This window comes from Pagrus pagrus (genome assembly GCF_965226575.1).
Source record: "Pagrus pagrus genome assembly, chromosome: 1".
Taxonomy (NCBI): Eukaryota; Metazoa; Chordata; class Actinopteri; order Spariformes; family Sparidae; genus Pagrus; species Pagrus pagrus.
In genome coordinates this window covers 32,499,491-32,521,098 of record NC_140185.1, presented here as the reverse complement: position 1 = coordinate 32,521,098, position 21,608 = coordinate 32,499,491, and the positions used below count along the sequence as shown (strand labels likewise).

The 21,608-nt window shown below is 39.9% G+C and overlaps 2 protein-coding genes across 3 annotated transcripts in view; one reads left to right on the top strand and one right to left on the bottom strand.

The window, feature by feature from the left end:
- slc12a4 (solute carrier family 12 member 4) overlaps positions 1-13,860 on the top strand; it is a 22,816-nt gene extending 8,956 nt beyond the window's left edge. Inside the window, exons 2-24 of the mRNA XM_084360910.1 lie at positions 1,577-1,674; positions 1,767-1,898; positions 2,250-2,396; positions 2,772-2,826; positions 3,761-3,891; positions 4,040-4,281; positions 4,634-4,848; positions 4,995-5,159; positions 5,408-5,506; positions 5,635-5,692; positions 5,775-5,949; positions 6,261-6,379; positions 6,536-6,634; positions 6,841-6,960; positions 7,130-7,234; positions 8,370-8,538; positions 9,050-9,245; positions 9,497-9,666; positions 10,006-10,137; positions 10,381-10,488; positions 10,624-10,811; positions 10,990-11,123; positions 11,239-13,860. Coding sequence (XP_084217036.1) covers positions 1,577-1,674; positions 1,767-1,898; positions 2,250-2,396; positions 2,772-2,826; positions 3,761-3,891; positions 4,040-4,281; positions 4,634-4,848; positions 4,995-5,159; positions 5,408-5,506; positions 5,635-5,692; positions 5,775-5,949; positions 6,261-6,379; positions 6,536-6,634; positions 6,841-6,960; positions 7,130-7,234; positions 8,370-8,538; positions 9,050-9,245; positions 9,497-9,666; positions 10,006-10,137; positions 10,381-10,488; positions 10,624-10,811; positions 10,990-11,123; positions 11,239-11,330 — 3,149 coding nt within the window. The 3' untranslated portion in view covers positions 11,331-13,860. The remainder of the gene's footprint in view (positions 1-1,576; positions 1,675-1,766; positions 1,899-2,249; positions 2,397-2,771; positions 2,827-3,760; positions 3,892-4,039; positions 4,282-4,633; positions 4,849-4,994; positions 5,160-5,407; positions 5,507-5,634; positions 5,693-5,774; positions 5,950-6,260; positions 6,380-6,535; positions 6,635-6,840; positions 6,961-7,129; positions 7,235-8,369; positions 8,539-9,049; positions 9,246-9,496; positions 9,667-10,005; positions 10,138-10,380; positions 10,489-10,623; positions 10,812-10,989; positions 11,124-11,238) is intronic.
- Positions 12,691-21,608, bottom strand: dpep2 (dipeptidase 2). 2 transcript variants are annotated; one of them, XM_084360921.1, is made up of 11 exons: positions 21,388-21,608; positions 20,666-20,829; positions 20,419-20,545; positions 20,071-20,200; positions 19,411-19,561; positions 18,868-18,937; positions 17,485-17,661; positions 15,951-16,035; positions 15,769-15,844; positions 15,130-15,265; positions 12,691-14,490 (listed from the first exon to the last, which is right to left on the bottom strand). In XM_084360921.1, exons 2-11 carry the CDS (start codon positions 20,824-20,826, stop codon positions 14,293-14,295), a joined length of 1,311 nt encoding a protein of 436 aa, XP_084217047.1. In that variant the 5' UTR covers positions 20,827-20,829; positions 21,388-21,608; the 3' UTR covers positions 12,691-14,292. The 2 variants fall into 2 exon arrangements, with proteins under 2 accessions (XP_084217047.1, XP_084217048.1); XM_084360922.1 differs by having other exon boundaries at positions 21,392-21,608.

Sequence of the window (21,608 nt, the reverse complement as noted above, 5' to 3'; positions counted from 1 at the left end):
GCATAACTATGCTTACCCACAGTGATACTAGCAGCAGTGGGACACAGAGCACAGGTGAGTGAAGACCACTGTTGAAGCTCAACCAACTCACTTGCAAACAAAGCTGATCTATTTTTATGTAGCTGAGAATATTTTTCTATTTCATGCCCACTTGGTGAGTTGGCAGACTTTTTGTCGCAGGATTAATTTGGCTTCAGAGATGCTGCTGTCAAAGTTTACATGCTCTAATAACCCAAGGTTAGGTAACTTCTAGGTAATGAGGTATGTGCATGTCTTTGAGTGTGAATGTGTGTGATAAGGTTTGCAGTGCTACTTTGCGTGCAATAATTGCCCCCGGGCACTGAGCTCATCTCTGCTTGATTCTTTTCTTCAAAAGCAGAAGTTAATGAGAGTAAAATCGAATTATATGCTTGTTTATCACCTGGACTTTGCTGTGCCAGTCTGTGCTGCTTTTGGCCTTTTCGCTGCTGCTTCAGTGCATGAACTGGGTTTCAAGAGTTTACTGCTACATTGGGATTATGAAGATGCTTGAGTTGTAATTAAAAGTGACATTTAAAAGCTGTCTGACTGGATATTGAAAAGGATTTCCGTGGAAAGGCTGTTACCGGAGTAGAGAATTGTATTTACTGGTATACTTTGTTTTCATTAATTACTGTTCAGGCAATGGAGCTGGGCTGTTTTATTGTTTCCTCGTGGAGATTTTATCTCAGTAGTGCCACATTTCAAACAATATGAGATTTTTTAATTTGCCACATGGAATGTTTTGTTCTTTTTCCAAATCTAGAAACTGTTTACGAATTTCAAACAGGTCATCTTACTCTGTTTTGAATGCAAATTGCTGTATATGTCTGTTAATCTCCACTGACACCTTACATAACTTAAAGGTCATACCTTTACTTATAATATATTTATTTATAATGTTAACAAGGCATTAATACAAAATCTGAAATATTTATTTGACAAATATCTTTTCACAACTGAATAAACAAGCTGTCCTCAGAGGGAAATAAGGTCTCCGGGACACTGTATGAAGCTAGAAAGGTGGCTAAAACTACATAGTGCACCTTTAATGCCATCCATGACACTCTTTTACCACATGCGACAGAATCACAGTGACGTGTGCCTGCACTTGTTGTGACCCTTTCAGCCACATAACTGTACACCCGCAGTTGTTCATAATAATATAACTAATGCAAACGAAAACGCATCTTTAATTCTTAATTCTTTTAATTCTGCTTTCACCTAGATTTGTGTTTCTTGCTACATGAAAGAAGGCTCTGAATCAACACCAACACTGCTGGATACTTTACTGTATGTCTGTTCCAGTGAATAAGCATCTTCTCAAGAGAGGGCGATGCTGATTTCATTGCAGGTTGCACAAAACTTCATAGAAATCATGCCTCCGTCATATCAGGGAAAAACATGAACCTGATGTTGCAGTTACAATATTTGTGTTACCTGGAAGCCGCTGACATTTCCTTCAAAATGATGTTTGCCTGTTTTTTTTTTGGCAGGAAAATATATATCTGTTTGAGCCTGTAGCTCAAATTGTCTTTGTTTTTATTGTTTCTAATAGGACATGGGAATCATAAAGAAGACAGTCCATTTCTCAGCAGTGCCGATGCTGCGGGCAAGAAGAATGACTTCTATGACAGGAATCTGGCTTTGTTTGAGGTCTGTTGTTTGTACATCCCAATATTTCTACCAGAGCATAACTCTTACACCAGATTAGGTTGTTTAACCTCTTCCCCCTTCCTCCCCTCCAGGAAGAGCTGGACATCCGGCCAAAGGTTTCCTCCCTGCTCAGCCGCTTGGTCAGCTACACCAACATCACCCAGGGCGCCAAGGAGCATGAGGAAGAGGAGAGCGCTCAGGCCTCACGTAGGAAGACCCCCAAGGTCAGGAACGTTACGTCTCACTGTTTTTATCATGTGTGCAATCAAGTCATTTGAGGTTTAGAAACTTTATCCTCCACTCTTGGCTCTCTCCCTGGCTTGCTATCCAAATTCTAGGTTAGTATTAAGACTTGCTGATTGATTGCTTATGCCTTTGCACGCTCTGCAGTCAGGCTGTGGCTGTGCAAGACCTGGTATACATGGAAAGAGCTGATAACGTGATTGAATGACCTTTAAAAAGTACATCAATCAATGCTAATGATCAATACACTTGTTTCCTGAAATGTCATGGTCAATATTCTCCCCTCTCTCTCCTCGCCTCCCCCTCCTTCTCTCCCTCTTTCCCTCTGTCAGTCTCCCAACATGGGCACTCTGATGGGAGTCTACCTGCCGTGTCTCCAGAACATCTTCGGTGTCATTCTTTTCCTCCGACTGACGTGGATTGTTGGGATGGCTGGCATCATGCAGTCCCTCCTGATTGTCCTCATGTGCTGCTCGTGTGTCAGTACACGCACACACACATATCGTACAGTACACACACCCACTGTTACACTGGGTTGATTCCACCAACAATGTGGGCCAGCTTTTATTGCCAAACCAGTCAATCGAATCCACATGGTTGCATGAGCATCAGCAATTATTTCGCCAAAAAAATGTCACTTCGACTTGTGTTTTCTACTCAGTATGCGCACATTACCAAATTCTTACATATCAAATACTGGGGTTTTATTAAATTTCAGCCTACATATGCTAAATGTTTCGGAGTATGCTGTCTTAGGTGGAAGCTGTGCTCGATTTTTAACACCCACAATTTGCCATGATGTCTGCATGTGGGTCCTTTATTGTACTAATCATGTTTCCCCCTTTCCTCTGCAGACGATGCTCACAGCCATATCAATGAGTGCCATTGCTACTAATGGTGTTGTTCCAGGTAATAATTTGAACCTTCTGATACAAGTGTATTCATAGTGTTGATACTGAATACACTTGTACCTTCTTTTTTTTATGATGACCTGTTTATTGACATTTCCAAAAGAAACAGTACAATACCAACACAAGCAATACAAGAAGTCAACAGAAATATGAAGACTCCCCAAAAAAGGAAAAATCACAAATTCAAAATGAAAAAAGATAACTAAATAATAGTTAAAATAATATTAATTCCTAGTCAGCAATACAATAAAATGAGGCATACATAACATCATACTAGCAGCAGATATACATTCAAGTAAGCGCTGTATGTCTATTTATGTGTGGGGAAACACTGAGAGCAATGTAAAAAGTCAAATTCCTGGTATGTGTACACATGCAGTATCTTAAAGCAACATTATGTAAAAACTGGCATTTTGTGTGATTCGGCGCCCCCCACAGTTTCTGAGTGCAACACCACTGTCGTAAACACAAATCCCAGGTCTGTAACAATTTGTCAGACATAATGTAGGTGCGACCTACAAACAAAACTCACTATGTCATAACAGTGTTATGTGTTGAATGTAACGCTGTGATCCTACCCTCTCACTGAGGTTACATAGTGCAGAAACTAGTGATAGGGGGGCGGAGTGGCTGAGACAGAGACACCAGCCACCCCTATTACAAGATATTGTACCCATTAAAATGATTTTGAGCTGTTATTTTAAGGTACAAAAGTTACGTTATGTTGCTTAAATACTTGTAGGTAGTTGTTCTATTGTGTAAAGTAGTTTTAAAAAAAGGAGAAAGCAGTTCTGAATAGATTTAGAAGTTAAATTTTATGTTCTTCCACTTGGGGGCAGCAGAAATGTACTATGTTGTTCACAGCATGTAGTAAATATGATGCGCTTTCCAGCAGCTTTTAGTGTGTCTAACAGTTTGTTCTACTATTGCAGCTGGAGGGGCATACTTCATGATCTCACGCTCCCTTGGCCCTGAGTTTGGTGGAGCTGTGGGGCTGTGCTTCTACTTGGGCACCACCTTTGCTTCTGCCATGTACATACTGGGGGCCATCGAAATCTTCCTGGTCAGTTTGCAAAAATATTATTCTGCTGACCTCACATTTGTATGCAAAGATATGATCCCTAAACATTCTTCTGTATCCCATTACATGCATTCTATTTATGTATATATATAAATAAACTGTCCTGCTGTATGTTTTTTTTTCTTCTCAGAAATATCTGGTCCCCCAGGCGGCCATATTTCACGCCACGGACCCCCATGGGAGCGACAGTGCCATGCTGAACAATATGCGAGTTTACGGCACTATCTGCCTCAGCCTGATGGCTGTGGTGGTTTTTGTAGGAGTGAAATATGTCAACAAGCTGGCCTCTCTTTTCCTCGCCTGCGTCATTATCTCAATTGTCTCCATCTATGCCGGGGCACTCAAATCCATGACTCATCCGCCAGAATTCCCGTGAGTCTGCAGCGAAAGGTTCCCACAATAAACATGTGCCTTAAAAGGAAGTAGTGGGCATTATGGGGGCCTTAATATAGAATTATGGGGTGAGAGGAATGTTGATTCCACATGGAGAAATGTTTCTCCAATATTATTTAGTTGTTTTTTTTTTTGCCTTGTTATGATTCTGTTTCCCATCTGGCACCAGTTACTTGCGGTGTGATTTTTCAGTCAAATAGACATTTTCTCCTGATGCCAGTTCATCCAACGTATTGAAATTAAACTGAATTAACTGTTAAGGACAGTGATGAGGATAGTTGATACAATTATCAATGTACTAATTTGATTTCTGTCCCTGTTCTTGCTGAAGGATCTGCATGCTGGGAAACAGGACTTTGGTGAGAGATCGCTTTGACGTGTGCTCTAAGACTGTGGTAACAGGAAACATCACAGGGCCCAGCCAGCTGTGGGACAGGTTCTGTCTGCCAGGGAACATGAGCAGCACTCAGTGTGATGACTACTTCATGCAGAACAATGTGACAGAAATACAGGGCATCCCTGGACTGAGCAGTGGGATTATTAGAGGTGAGTCTTTTATGGATACCCTTAAATGTACCCATTCAAGTTCAGTTTGTGTTTTGGATATCATGCCTTCATTTTCAAGAATTGTACAAATCAATAATCACGTTATTTTGTTGCCAGTGATTAAAATGTCTGTTGATTGTTGTTAGATAACATGTGGGGCGCCTACCAGCAGAAAGGGGAGATCTTAGAGAAACCGGGGCTACAGTCAGTGGATGCCCACAGTGCCATGGAGAACTTTGGCATGTACGTGTCCGCAGACATCGCCACATCATTCACACTCCTGGTGGGGATCTTCTTCCCGTCGGCCACAGGTATGACAGTGTCATAAGCCTTAAGATGTGCTGTTGTGGCAAAAAAATAAAGACTGTAAACTGTAAAAAAGTTTTTGTTTTTTTTACATTAATTCTTAAAACATTGAGCAAATTATATCCAAAACTGCTTAGACTAGCACCACAACAGAAAAGCTTTAAACCTCTCTCTAATCCAGCCACTAGGGGGCAGGATTAAACAGTTTTTACATGTCCTTTGTTTTTAATCTACTACCTATTTTTCCTTCTAGGTATCATGGCAGGCTCCAACAGGTCTGGTGATCTCCGTGACGCTCAAAAGTCCATACCTGTGGGAACTATCTTAGCTATCACTACCACTTCACTTGTTTGTATCCTTAATTTGGTGACTACACACAATAAAACTAACAACGATGCTCCTTGGAACAAGATAGGAAGGCAGATGTGATAAACTTTACAGCTTTGTGTCACCGTGAGCTCCTTGACCTCTTGTATTCAGATTTTAGTTCTGTTGTCCTGTTTGGCGCTTGCATTGAGGGAGTAGTCCTTAGAGACAAGTAAGTTCATTTGTGTGCTAATATCATCTCACTGCAAAGTAAAATCTAAGAATAGAAATAAGATAACTTCATTTGCTTGCAGGTTTGGGGACGCTGTTAGAAAAAACTTGGTGGTGGGGACGCTCTCCTGGCCGTCTCCGTGGGTCATTGTTATCGGCTCCTTCTTCTCTACAGTTGGGGCGGGCCTGCAGTCCCTAACCGGGGCTCCCAGACTTCTGCAGGCTATTGCCAAGGACAACATTATTCCTTTCCTCAGGGTGGGACATGCTGCTGATAATACATTTTGCAACCACCTCAGGTTACTGTATCTGAATAGCAACACCATTTCACAATAACGCAGAGACGGCTCCTCCAGACTTGACGTCCTACAGTCAGAGACTTAAGTTACCCCGTAGTCTGCTTCTGGCTAGGCCCAGAACATATGACAGCATTCATTGCATTTCTTTGGAAATGTTTGCATTGGTGATATCTGTCGTGCAAGCATATTTGACTATGATACAGTACCAAAGAGGAAGTGATTTGCATTGAACCGCATGTGCACTTTTTTTTTTTGCATGTTTTGTTTCAGGTGTTTGGTCATGGAAAGACCAATGGAGAGCCTACATGGGCACTACTACTGACTGGTCTCATAGCTGAGCTGGGCATCCTTATTGCCTCACTGGATATGGTGGCTCCTATCCTTTCTATGTAAGCACACAGGCCAAGAATATGATAGATGTCAAGTATAAACAGCACGTATGAATGTCTGTATTTCCCTGTTTTGTTAAAGCCAACTTCATCCCTGATGTTATGACACTATCCAAGTCAAATGTATTGAAAATTATCTTTGTCTTCATTTAACAGGTTCTTCTTGATGTGCTACCTCTTTGTAAACTTAGCCTGTGCAGTTCAGACTCTTTTACGCACACCCAACTGGAGGCCAAGGTTTAAATATTACCACTGGTGAGTACAGGTGTATCTCCACCATACTTTTTTACAAGGGGTGGGAGCACACTTCATTCGTCCCTGTCCAATTGTCCAGGCTTGTCTCAGGCATTCAAACCATCGGCTTTTCTGTTACAAGACCCAGACTGTAAGATTTATGCTCCAGTTGTCGTCAACTGGGTATGCAAAAACATAACTTCAGCCTTTATGTGTTGCACCCACAGGGCTCTGTCCTTCCTTGGCATGAGTATGTGTCTGGCTCTAATGTTCATCTCCTCCTGGTACTATGCTATTGTGGCCATGGGTATCGCTGGGATGATCTACAAGTACATTGAGTACCAAGGGTATGTCTGGAGTCTGATTAGCATTTGCGTGGCATGGGGTGATGATGGTTTTGTCTCTGTTTCTGTCTGACCTCTGCGTATCTGTAAAAGGACAGTGGGGGAGAGCCGGTTACCTAAATTGTCTGCCGTTCCTTATGTTTGTGTCTCGTCTCCTCCGATCACACAACAGAGCTGAGAAGGAGTGGGGAGACGGAATAAGAGGACTGTCCCTTAGCGGCGCTCGATACGCCCTGTTACGGCTAGAGGTTGGACCCCCGCACACCAAGAACTGGAGGTAAAGCTACACCCAAAGGAAATGCTCTGAATGTTCTTAAAATGAAGCAGTATCAATCATCCCTCACTGTCACCCTCATCATTAGCAAATATTTCACATTGCTATCATTGTACTATCTGATATGAAGTGATATTTTTAAGTGAATATTTAATCATTTTAAAGGGGCTCTGTGGAACTTCTGTGTTGTGCTCGAAGCTGCTTGTTAATTTATGTTAGCAGATTTAGCATTTTTAAGCTAACATTAGCTACTAAGACACATCTTTCACAAAGAAATCCACAATCCAGCAGCATTAAACAAATCATCCACAGGCTTGTATAGGCAAGATACGATACATCTTCCAGATGGTCAAATGAAATAAATTCTCTATCTCCTGCAAAAATGATCCTCCACTTCAATGACAATGTCACACAATGCAACATGAGAGTCTTAGGTGGTCATTAATGCGTAAATCTGCGTGTGTGTATGCAGTTATGGGAAGTTGTAGCGTGACTAAGAGGATTTTGTTTCTGAAACATGCTTGCTATCCTGTTGTTCCAGTCAGTAGGTGTGTCATCTTTCGCTGGAACAGTGTTAATAACTCTGGTGTACTTCCTCTTTTGGCATTTACTCAACATACAATGACAGTGACAAAATAAAAGCTTATATTGATAGGTTAGATAGTGGAACGATGAATGAATGGAGGCAATAGATCAGTAAAATGGAAACAAGGCAGGCCAGTAAGCACTTGTTGTCTGGAGGTCAAAATATGTCTTCACATCTAGGTCAAAACTGGAATAAATTTCGTGGAGAAGACAAGGGAGAGCTATTTACGATGTATACAGTGTCTCAGCAGCAGGTCTTTGACTTTATCTCATCAGTTAAGACGTTTCTCTGTGATTTAAATGTATATAGAAGCAACAGTTGTATGTAACCTTAATGTCTAAGCAACTTTCACATTACAACCATTGATCCTGCTCATCTGGACTTTGGTACTGAATGTCATCCAATGACACCGACCGTTAAATTAATCCTTTTTCATAGATGTTTTCTACACAACTGCATCTAATGAAAATAATGCTTTTTCACAGAGTCTCTCAACAGGGTGTGCAAAGACACACCTCCACTATTGACTGTCTTTGACTGTGTGCTCTACAGACCTCAGCTGCTGGTGCTGTTGAAGCTGGACGAGGACCTCCATGTCAAATATCCTCGCCTGCTCACCTTTGCCTCACAGCTGAAGGCAGGAAAGGGTCTGACCATCGTGGGCTCTGTCATCCAGGGCAACTTCCTGGACAGCTATGGGGAGATGCAGGCAGCCGAACAGGTGAATATTGCAAAGGGATGTGTGCTGAGCGTGCTTTGTAGAATTCTCTATCGTACTGTGTTGCAGCTAATTGTTACAAATGAACACCTTTTGTAAATTGAAAAGCACAATGAAGCGTACGCATGCATCAAGTTGAATTTTCAGCGATCTTCAGCAACTGTTAACTTTTTTTTTTAATCATTTGCCACTTTAATCAAAGGGCATGGCTGGAAACAGATTGTTGTTGTCTCTACAATCTGGCGCCAATGAGCCATTTCATATAAAATAAGGGACTGATGCAGGGACATTTTTCATAATGTGATGTGTTTGGTAAAGAACTCAATAAATGAAGCAACATTTGCTCATGTTTATGTGACAATAACTGTAGAAATAAATGTAAGGCATGTACAATTATCAGACATTTAAGCTTTTTAGATAATTTCCCTTTTAGCATTAATTATCTCTGGTTTATGATTGTTTCCATTTGGTTTATCTGCTCTTAACTTCTGTTCACCCACATTTTGTCCACCAGGCCATTAAGAATATGATGGAGATCGAGCGGGTAAAGGGTTTCTGCCAGGTCGTGGTGGCATCTAAAGTGCGGGATGGCGTTGTCCATCTGATCCAGTCCTGTGGTCTGGGGGGCATGAAGCACAACACCGTGGTGATGGGCTGGCCGTATGGCTGGAGACAGAGCGAAGACCCTCGCGCCTGGAAGACTTTTATCAGTAAGAGACTCACTGAATTACTGTTTGTATAAGATGAGCCTATTAAAGGCTGCAGCTCTGATTCGATACCATCTACAGGCAAAAGTATGTAGTTTTCACACTTGAATCCTCATGCACTAAACAAACAGCTATAATGAATGCGTAGTTTTAGCAGCTGTGGGCCCGAAAAAGCTCATGTGAATAATCCGTATAAGTATTAATTTATACAGCACAGTTAATATCCATGCCCCCATGTTTTCACCTCTACTCAGACACAGTCCGCTGCACCACAGCTGCCCACCTGGCCCTGATGGTGCCCAAAAATGTGTCCTTCTACCCGAGCAACCATGAACGCTTCACAGATGGCAACATTGACGTGTGGTGGATCGTCCATGATGGAGGGATGCTAATGCTGCTGCCTTTCCTACTCAAACAGCATAAAGTGAGATGACAGATATGTTTGAGGTTTTTTTTTCCTAACAAGCTACTTTAAAATTTGTAAAAATGATGTGGTTTTACTCTCTGTACTGTACAATGGACGCATTGAGAATGTTCAGCAGACGGAGTAAATTCTAATACGTGTGTTCAAAATTAACTTTGTTGACAAGAAAAACAAAACAGACTTTGAACTGCAGTCATTCCAAACTCGTATGCTCTCTTTGAATAGTCTTTGTTCGTTACATAGTTTTATGTTTGGGGCCTTCTCCTTTGAAGAGTGTTGCTCTTTTCAACTTTTAGCTTGTGGCACTACATGTTCTTTTGTTTTTTCTTGGCATTTTAGGTTTGGAGGAAATGCAAGATGCGAATCTTCACTGTGGCCCAGATGGACGACAACAGCATCCAGATGAAGAAAGATCTGGCCACGTTCCTTTACCAGCTGAGAATAGAGGCTGAGGTGGAGGTGGTGGAGATGGTAAGAATCCCTCTTTAAAAACAAGTAATAAAAATAAGGCTTTTTACTGCTAGAAACAGCTCGGCATGAAAGTAACTGAAACTGAAACCAGATGCCCATTGCGGTACACCGAATCAAAACATGTTTATTGTTCTTCTCAAGATGCCATAAAGATGTTTGTTTCAAATGTAAAGTTACATTGCAAAGCTGATTTATGCATGTCTCATTTGGATTCACCGCTAAAATGATGTTTGCACTTTGTAGCATGACAGTGACATCTCAGCGTACACCTACGAGCGAACGTTAATGATGGAGCAGAGGTCCCAGATGTTGAGGCAAATGAGGCTGTCCAGTGCAGAAAGACAAAGAGAGGTATGTTTATTTCTTATTATTATTTTCATGTTTTTTATGTGTCAAATCTTCACGACTAGTTAATTGCTATTCGTAACAGGGTTTGTAACATACCTGCGTAAGAGCCTAATAATAATAATCCCCTGGCACTCACAGGCCCAGCTGGTGAAGGACAGACACTCTTTGGTGCGTATGGGAAGTCTATACTCAGATGAGGAGGAGGAGGTGGTGGAGGCTCCTCCAGAGAAGGTTCAGATGACGTGGACAAGAGAGAGGTGTGAGGCTGAGAGGAGGAACAGGAACAACGCACCCGAGAACTTCAGAGAGCTCATGAGCCTCAAACCGTGAGTTCGGTTTCTTCTTTACGCTCCTCATTACGGCAGTAAAACCTTTCACCTTATTTTCCCATTCTCTTTGTGTGTGTTCGACACAGCGAGAGCTCGCTTTGAGAAAGTCCAATAAAGTTTCTTATTAGCACAAATCAATTTCACACTGCGTCTCTCCCCCCTTGCTGCACTCCAGGGATCAGTCCAATGTGAGGCGAATGCACACGGCTGTGAAGCTGAACGAGGTTATAGTCAACCGATCGCATGACGCTCGCTTAGTGCTGCTCAACATGCCGGGGCCGCCTCGGAACACGGACGGTGATGAGAACTGTATCCTTTGCCAATATGATAAAAACAAAAGGGGTGTTGCATCATTTTTAAAGATTTTGAGCTACATTACATGCGCAAAATTGAGTTGGTTTTACTTCTTTAACTTGTACTTCAGACATGGAGTTTCTGGAGGTGTTGACTGAGGGCTTGGAAAGAGTGCTGCTGGTCCGGGGAGGAGGTCGGGAGGTTATCACCATCTACTCATGACCTGTTATTGGCTGCCACACAGGAGCATCTGACTCAACGCAAAACATTCCACCTCTGAACACACGGCAACTCCGGCTCTGCAGCCAGACAGTTCTGGGTAGATGTATGAATTAGACACTTTTTATGTGAAGTATGGACTTTTGAGTACAAAAGTGGTTTATTCTATTCTTGTAGAATATCGGGACATATTAGTGTACATATCCACCTGTATGTTCACAGCTCTGCCCTTCTTAACAAATGTAAGCTGTTACTTTTTCTCCTTCAGAAATCAATGCTTCTGTGTGAGGTTGTCAAACACAAGCTTTACACACAAATTTTCTTATTTATAGGTCGCAAATACCTCCTCATTTCTGACAATTTGGCAGACTATCCTGAGTACATGGACGTTTTAATAGAATGCCAGATTTGTATTCTCTTTGCAGCTCTTTATTTTGGAAGCACATCTCTATTTATTTATTTATTTATTTTTTACAACGTTTCCCCACTGAGGTAAAGAAAATGCTATTGTGGATAATCGACACAGTGTTTGACGTTGGTTGTGCTGTACACAGTAGGTGGCACCGAATCCAAAACTGTACACGTGGATTGCCAGATATTGACATGTTTTTAGAGAGAGTTATAATTTATGGACAGATTTTGTGTTGGTTTTGTTGAGAGAAGAAAAAAAACTGTATGTGAATGACTTTTGAACTGTTGCATTTTTTTTTTTTTTTTTTTTTTGCTGCAAACCCGAGAAGCTTATCTGCACATAAAAAGGGGTTTAATTTACAGGAAGAATCCGTAATCTTTATCCTTGACACCCCATTTACACCTGGTATTAAAAAGTGATCCGTATCTGGATACGTTCTCTGGAAGAAAAAACTATCTGATCCTGCCTTTCCATATAAAACCTGGTATTTTTATTGCGTTCTTGTTATCCACATTGAGATCGGATCTCTGTCCTCCGTGAGGAATTAGGGGCGTCTGCGAATCGGCCCCAGACTCCCTTGACAAATCATGGCTTGTTGAGTCAGGGGAAACTTTATAAACTTTGTGAAACTATGTGTACAACAAAATCTTCTTATTTATCCCCTCTTGTGAATTTGGCATATAAAATACATTAAGTTATTCCTTTCTTTGTATAAAGATATGAGTCAACTTGTCCTGGTATGTTGCAGAAACCGCCATGTGGGCTATTTTATGACTAGATAAAATATATGCTTTGTTAACAGCAGATCAGCTGCATCATTTTCCACCTGCATCGCTTCTATTTTTTAACACAGTTCTGTTAATTAACGCAACTTTTGACACATTCATGGCGCAGAGTAGACATTTAATCAGTAACTAAAGCTGTGTTTCTTTCATCGTACAGGCTTGTTCATTTTTTTTAATTTGATCAATGACCTACATTTAATTTAGCTAAAAGAGCAAATATCTGTATTAGTGTTATGATGTATACAGATGCCAGCACGTTGTACTGATTGTGTTTGTACCAACCTAAGATCCGAACACAATGCTCGCCAGAACACCTCCAGATCCAATCACGTTCCGTTCACGGCGCATTTACACTTTGCAATTAACATGCATTTTTCCTTATCCAGATAACATGCCCAGATATAGATTTTGGCATTTTTAATACCAGGGGTGAACGGGTTGTAAGAATCCAATCTCATTTCTGATTCTAGTATTTATAGTTTTCATTTTGCTTCTGCAATAGCCATTCAATGTATTCACATTCTGAAAATCCTTTTCTATATCAAAGTTTTCCACCCTTTTTATTTCTGACAAAGCAACTGCTCAAGGAGAACATACTTTTACTACTTAACTTAAATCTTAAGGATTACAACTATGACTTTCAGACCCTGCTTTGTTGCTTTTAGGTCTTTTTCTAAAAAGCTGAACATGATTAGTATTCCAGACCTCCGTATGTTTATGTAAATTAAACAGTCTGTGCAAACCAACTGTGTTTTACAAGGGATAAACCATGACAAGGTGTGCAGTTATTAAAACAACTAATAACACAACGCTAAGAAAAGTGCTGGTCATTGCTTCACCTTTAATTTTGATAGAAACATTTTTTTCTTTTTTCCAGCAATCCAGATATAGGTTTTTTTTTTGCTCACTACAATTCTGGCAAATACACTCTTTATATGGAAACTTTATGTTCACAGTATTTTTAATGAAGTTATGACGAGTATTAACTTTCAAGAGCTGTTACATTGTGAGATTTATGCACATGGTGACGAAGTTAATGAAGAAATCAAAGTGAGCTCACCAAAGCAAATTCCTATCACCTTTGCTGGCGTACAGTACTGAATCTAAATATTAACAAGGCAGGTTTTCACACTGTTGCTTTGACTAACCGCTGCTCTGGGTTAAAGATTATGTTTCAGTCATTTTCATGTGTAAATATTTAATGAGGAAAACAAAGGCAGTCGTCTGTTTGGCCAAAGGGCAGAACAGTTAACACAAAATTACACACTATTTTTTTGTAAGCTTCCATGATTTCTTATTATGCTGTAAGAAAAAATAAAAATAACATCTGTTTATAAATTTCTCACCCTGGACTACTTTGTTGAAGCGCTTCATAAAACACCTTTGAGTAATAGTATAGCAATAATTAGTAAGTGTGATATTATTATTACTATTAGAATGCAACACTGTACATTAAATTGCACTGTTAATTATAGCGTTCCCTGGCCTAGTGACCTCACTTACTGCCCACTGGTCAACAATTAATATATATAAAAGACCTTTGCAGACAAAAATGAAAAATACACCTTTCCCCCAAATGGAGTCATACATTCAATAATTGTTTGTATTGGTGGTGAGAAAGTGATTAATCTTCTCTTATCTTTACTGACCTGAGGAGGTGCTGGGATGACCCACAAATGGCTCCAGCAATCTCAATCATTCTTATTTACATTAAAACTTAATGCACAAGGGAAAAAAGAAGCTGCAGCAGGTCTGAGTTTCTAAATATTCATTCAATCATAATCGTGCTGGAGAGCAGCAGGACTGTGGCCAGGATTAGCAGACCTTTTGGTCCATGAAGGGCTCGGGAGGAAGAGGGCAGGCCTTTAGGGTTAGGACGTCTGAGGACCAGCCTGCAGGAGTTCTGCACTTTCTCTAGAGGGATCTGGACCTCACTGGGCCGGTTAGCGCTCAGCTGATCACGGACCTGTGGGAAATACAGTGAGACAGGAGAGGGAGGCGATAAAGATACTGTATATCAAATTTCGACTTGACTTTTGAACTCATCTGTGCTGTTGTTTAAGTGGGGAATATTTTCAAATGTGCAGTGTGAAGATAACATTTTAGGTTTTTCTCAATCTGATCTTTAAGACAAAAGAGTTGAGATGTCTCAGGAATGTGTCAGGCAAGGAAATGCCTATGCAAAATAAATTAAATATTTGATACATCCTAATGAAATAGTACTTACTGTGGACTTCATATACCAAATATTCAGCTTTTATCCTCAATTAAACTGCGCTATGAAGCCAAAGTGCAGTAACTACAATTTTGATCACAACGGAGTTATGAGTGAAACTGAACTTTTAAATATCTATCTTATCTTGTGACATAAGAGCATTTATAATTCTAAAAATAGGTTTACACATATCTTACATTGACATTAAATATATCAAGCCATCTTAATAAGTTAAACCTCTCAAAATATTACTTGAGGATTGCTTGATTTTCTCAGAAAGACAGCAAGAAGAAGATGCACTACCTATATAACTTTTTCAGGTTAAAGAAAGAGTGTAATGTCTCCATCTTTAGGGTCAAATTACTAAATTACATAAATCATTTTTCTCACCCTCTCCACCTCCTCGAACACTCGCAGGAAGTTCCTCCGTAGGACATCGGCCAACTCATGCTCAGTCCAGTTCCTTTGCAGGAGTTCCTGGATCAGGGCGGGATACTTCGACACATCCTCTAACCCCCGAGGAAAACTGTCAAAGAAAAACACATTTTATTTTCAAAAATAATGAAAGCACTCACACAGTTTTTGTGTTAGTCAATACATATTAATACAGCATTTGTTTTGTGACATTACTTTTTGGACTCGATGGTGTTCGCAACAAAGAAATTCAATCATCCACCATTCTACAGCAAATCTACTGCAGCAGCCCTCTCTTTATGCCTGCTAGAGGTACAAAGTTATTGATTTTTGCCATTTTTCAGCCTGTTGACAACTGAGACAGCCAAATTGCTAATATCGTGACAGGCAAACAAAAGCACAAAATTGATCTGGTTCAACAACAACTTCTGGAAAATGAAACTGCCAGAGACAAGTGTGAGCATGAGGTTTGTTTTATTTTGGCTTCTGTGTCTATATGTAAGTTGTGTCTCTGATGATCACCGCTCTTAGATTTTGTTTTTGAAAATACTATGGCCATTTAACTTAGTGCTTCAATTTATCTGTATGGAGTGTTTGCAAGTGAATATTTCTTACTTCACGGCACCTTCGAAGTCCCCACCAATTCCTATCGACTCAGCTCCAATCACGCTCTTAATGTGATCAAAATGGTCTGTAAAACCCAGACGGAAGAATGAATCAACTGATATATAAGAAATGCAAACTACAGATTCACTTCATGACTGAAAAAAAAAAAAAACTCAACATGGAAGCCTCACCAGCAACATTAGAGATGTTAGCTTCATTTCTGCAGGAAATGAAATTGCTGTGGAGATTCACCATGATCAACCCTCGATTCTTTTTCTGAAACGCAACACACGAAAACACAAGAAGGCATATGTAGAAAAGCAGTAAAAACTACATGTAACAATAATCTACGTATTCATAAATTCAGACACAAGTAGCCTTTATTCCTCTCATTTACATTCAATATCTGTAGTCGTATGCTTGTCTTATCTCAAACACCCCGTAACCATTTGCTGCAGTAAACTCACAGCATGTGGCGTAATGAGAAACATGGAGAAATATATCCATGTTACCACAGTTTATAGATATTCAGTCTTTATCTACTGCAGTCACATACTGGACGTGCCAAATGTGCGCACTGTAACTCGCCCAATGGATGTTTCTAATTTTATACTCAAATAAATGTTTAAAATTGTGTGCAGTACACTGAGTTTGCATGGAAAATACTTAAAGCAACAAGCTACCCCGAACCACCTATGATTATCACATTCACACAGTAAGACAAGATGTAATTTTATCTGTGATGTGAATTTATGATGAGAATTATTGTACCCTGGGATTGAACTGAATTTCTCATTATAGTAAATGACAAAAAGCACTAACAGGGAAGGAGATTGATGTTCTATTGTAGGCTCAGTACGGCGTAGATAAACAGAACTTCAAGTCTCAAGTGGGGGAAAGAAGTTAGTTGACTCGGTGTGAACAACTGAAGCTAAATAAGGTCACAGACTAATGAAAGCTTTTCAGACAAAGGATGGAAAGAGAGGAGACGAAGTCCAGAGCACAAAACTCATACTCATTGATACTGATACTTCACAAGTCAGACAGCACATTCAGGTTTGACAGTTTGACCATTGACTTTGTAATAACTAAGATTAAGGAGTTTACTGTAAGTCTGTAACACAATAAAAGTAATAAAAATCCAGTAAAGAATGGTGCATTTATTGTAAGTGGTTACATTATGTTGGAAGAAGAACATTCATGATTATTGACTCCTTCCGCTCCTGAACCACAAAGCCAACTCAACTGACAGCCAGCTACAGCGAAATTATCCTAAGTGCAGTTGATCTATTGTAGACATTCGGTTTTATCCAGTAGGTCATTATCAGGCACTTCATGTTTGTGTATACATGTTTATGTTTATGGTTGAGACTGGAGAGGAAAGTGTGGGAAGAAACATGTTCTTGGAAATTATGGAGGATATGAAACAATAAAAAGTCAGCAAATATACCCTTCAGATTTAGATCCAATTACCATATAGAGACTGTTAATGGGCTGAAATAGAAAAGTAGTTTAATGGGGGGGGGAATCTGTTCATACATTTTTAATCCTGCTGAAACACAAAAGGCTAACAATGAAAAAAGATTGCACGCTCTTTGTCAAGGGTATAAATAAAACTCGAAAAACAATTAAATAATTTAATAATCAGTGATTGGAGTGATGATATAGACATTCAGTCAAGCAATTAAAGGAGCAATTAATCGCTCAGTGAATTGTTTTTCTCACCAGCTCGTGCAGCAGCCTGTCAGGTACGTTGCGGCTGTGGTCACAGATGGAGAAGGAAGATGAGTGGCTAAAAATAACAGGAGCCTTGGAATGGTTCAGCACGGCCAAGGCTGTGTCCCAAGAAGTGTGAGAGAGGTCCACTATCATTCCCAGTCTGTTCATCTCCTCAACAACAGCCTGAAAAAAACAATTCAAGCAGCCATTTTTAATATCATAGGAAGGACAGAGGATAATTCAGTCAACAACAGGAAATGGTAAGGAAGATCCACATGTAAACACACTTGTTCTGATAGCAATCAAGGAAGTCCGACAACATTGCTGTTGATTAGGGTATTGTGTAAGTATTTGTTTGTCACCCTCCTCTACTTCCTCGGCACACTTAACACATATTATATAATTTGTACCAGATATTCTGTCAGTGCAATTTGTAAACTGTGATTTTGTTTTTCTGTTCTGTATGTGACATCTGTTGCACGTCTGTCCGTCCTGGGAGAGGAATCCCTCCTCTGTAGCTCTTCCTGAGGTTTCTTCCATCTTTTTTTTCCCGGTTAAATGTTTTTCCTCACTCGAATCAAGGGTCTAAAGACAGAGGATGTCGTTCACTGTACAGTTTGTAAAGCCCACTGAGGCAATGTGATTATGATTATCGGCTAAACAAATAAAATGTATTTAAATTTAATATTTTCGTCATCCTTTTATCAGCCGATTTTTTTCAGGATTAATAAATTAGTCCATAAAGGTAAAAACTATCAGGCTCATTGCAATTTCCCAAAGCCCAAAGTGACGTCTTCAAATTGCTTCTAATTTGACCCCAAAGAATCTTCAATTATTATCATAAACAACAAAGAAAAGTAGCAAATGCTTACAATTAAGATGGAACCAAACGATGTCATTTAAAAATGACTTAAAAGATAAATTGCGTCTTTCACGTTGTTTCATCTTGCTACTTCTGATAGGTTGAAATCACTCTTGCGATGTTGGGAAGGCACTGTGCACTGACGCAAAATAAACATAATTGATAATTCCCCTAAAATGCATGAAAAGTAAAGTAAAAATCCTGTTTTGAAAATGTAGTGAGTATCTGCACTTAATACAAATCCTAAAATCATCCTATTTTCACTGCAGCAACCAAAACACCCACGGCTATTTCTACTACTTCCACTAAAACCACAAAATAAAATTAAAGTCATAGTAATAATACAGTTTTCACATGTTTGTTGGCCAATACTACACAGATAAACTCACAACACGCATAACAGTGACAATAACTTCAATTTGAAACAACTGTTAAATACAATTCTTTGTCTTAATAAAAAACAAGTGTTATGTTCGAAAACCTTCCCAAACAATCCTGCACAGTACTTGATAATAGATTAAGCTTACCTTCCCAAAGGTTGTCAAACTGTTGTTCTGTCTTTGATAGACATTATAAAGTTTTGAGGACGATTCAGCCCTGCATTGAAAAAGAATACTGTCAAAACCACGAGTGATGAAAGCGTTGAAGAAGTCTTGCGTAATAAAACACATCCAAAAAATGCTTCATTGACGGGATCTGAAATAGCCTTTGAGAGAGAGTACAAATATTCCCATTATGTTCAGTTGCACGGAAGGAAAAAAATGTAAAACATTTGACCTTTCCATGCAGTCAACCTTGTAAATAAACCCTTTTTCTCAAAGGTAATCATATTCAAAATAGCACCAAAAGCTTGTGGTAAAAGCATGGCTCTACACAGGCCTGAGCCAATTAACAATGGAAGAGAGAATCATTACAAAATGTTTTTAAAAAACAAATTATTTTGAACAGTAACATGACATGTTTAATATTCAAATATCTGTATGGGAAATTTTAAGTGATTCACATATGTTGACTTGCTGCAATATAAAAATGGTCTATGACACAGAATTAATAAAAAATCCCTTAATTACCAGGGTGTGTTGCAGGTGTGTGTGAGGGCCATGGAGCGGACCCCAAGCTGGTAAAACATCCGCAGGGCCGGCAGGCTGCTGTCAATAGAGTGGCCCCCCTCAATACTTATGAGACAGGCTATCTTCTGCCTGTCCTTGGAATTCCTTATTTCTGCAATGACAGACACACATACAGTGAACACATTAACCAAAATGAATGCCTCCAGCCAAACCAATAGCTGCTGTTTCAGAGTTGTGTTATCATTCAGGCAGAAGCTAAAATAAGGTATAATCCTGGCGAATTAAAAAAAAAAAGTCTGAAGGTCGACACTGAATACACTGTAAAATCTGACAAAGTGACTTTACTTAAGAAGATCGAGGAAAGGGATTATCTTGAAATTACAGTAGAGCAATAATTTTAAGTTGTTTTAAAATGTACAGTGTATACAACGAATCACAATGTTTGTATATGTTTTCTAAAACTACTTGTTAGTGTTACTTTACTCAAATAATGGATTCATAAATCACAGGATTATAGAGGAGTTACATTCATATTAGACACACAAAAAAAACGTAATAACATTGAAGGTAATCATCTGAATAAAAAAAGATCTCTCCTTTATCTCCAAAGTGATGGCTGTATGTAAATAGCCCGCAGTCCCATCTTGACGTGTACTATACCCTGGGCCGATGTGACCAGCTGAAAGTCCTGGTACTCGGTGCACATACGTCTGACTACATCTATTTGTTCCAGCGTCAGCCTCACAGCGTCCTTCTCCTGGGCCCCACACATCACATAGACTGCAAACATCTGACAAAGGGACGGGAAAACAAGAGAGCAGGAGAGGCATTTAAGTTACTGAGGGGGCTGTCATTCTGGGTTTGATTTTTTTATTAACGTGGTCCCCTTTAGGTCCCAAAATGTCGATGCTCACGTGAAGTCAATGCGTGCTTTAACTGGGCTACTGTCTGGAGCAATCCATACAGACTTAAAACAGACCAGTGTCAGGAGTGATTCAATTACAATACCTGTGCCTGAACATGGCCAGCTTGGAGACGGGTGATGTCCGTGGCCACTTTGGAAACATTGTGAAGGTTAATTTGGCTCAGGCGATTGTTATGAAGTATCCTCAGCTGGAGAGCTAGGTCATTATGACTTACAGACGGAAAGGGGGTGAGGACAAACGGACAGGAAGAAGAGGAATTCAAATTGGATTCAATGAATTTACTCCATGAGTGGAACTCCCGTGTAGGCAAGACAATAAACATCCTTTACCCGTCAATAAGAGGATACTTGTACATCAAGTCATGTACTCTCTGTCTGTCAGAGTATCCTGATATCACGCTGCACAGAGAGGAGATTGCCACCAGATGCCCGAGGGACTTCATCCAGAAGCTGCTTGAAGCACTTTCAAAGGTTTTCCTCCTGGCGGGCATGTTCTGAAGAGAAAAAACACAACAGTGTGTTGCAATTATCTGATAACAAAAGAATCACAGCTGCATGGTCACACACACACACACACACACACACACACACACACACACACACACACACACACACACACACACAAATATACCATAAGCCATATAGATAACATTGACTATTTTGGTTGTATAATTAATTTTGAGAGGAAATAATTATCACAGCACAGATGAGTCCCTTTAGGAGTATTACAGAAATATAACAGTGACAGCTAGACATGATAAAATGATAGCAGGATGCTCAGTATCATGCATATTTAAAGTCCTACTGTTGGAATACATCACACTATATGAGATCAAAATGCCCTGAGGAATGATGGGATCGTATTTTCTCCTGATCTATTAGAACAGAGGCACAGTAAATCGACACAGAAACAGACTTGTAAAAGAATTTGGACGTGTTAGTTAATTTATGAGAACGCGCACTGTACGGTAACACTATGCATCCATATTTCCAGTAAGCTCAGAGTAATATAACAGCGGGAAACAATTCATTTCAAGCAACAATTGACTTACCTACCTGTGGATCACCTTGCTGAACGACTGCATACACACAGTGGGAACTTTCCAGCTCTCCGTCCTGACAAATATAGAACAAACCTATACAAACTGGCAACTGTAGTGGGTGCTGCGTTCAAGTCCTGTCGGAAAATTACTCATGATGATTTGATGCTGTGATGGCAGTCGCGATTATGTTGCAGGTTTGTGCACTAGGTTGACTTCAACTTCGGGCATTA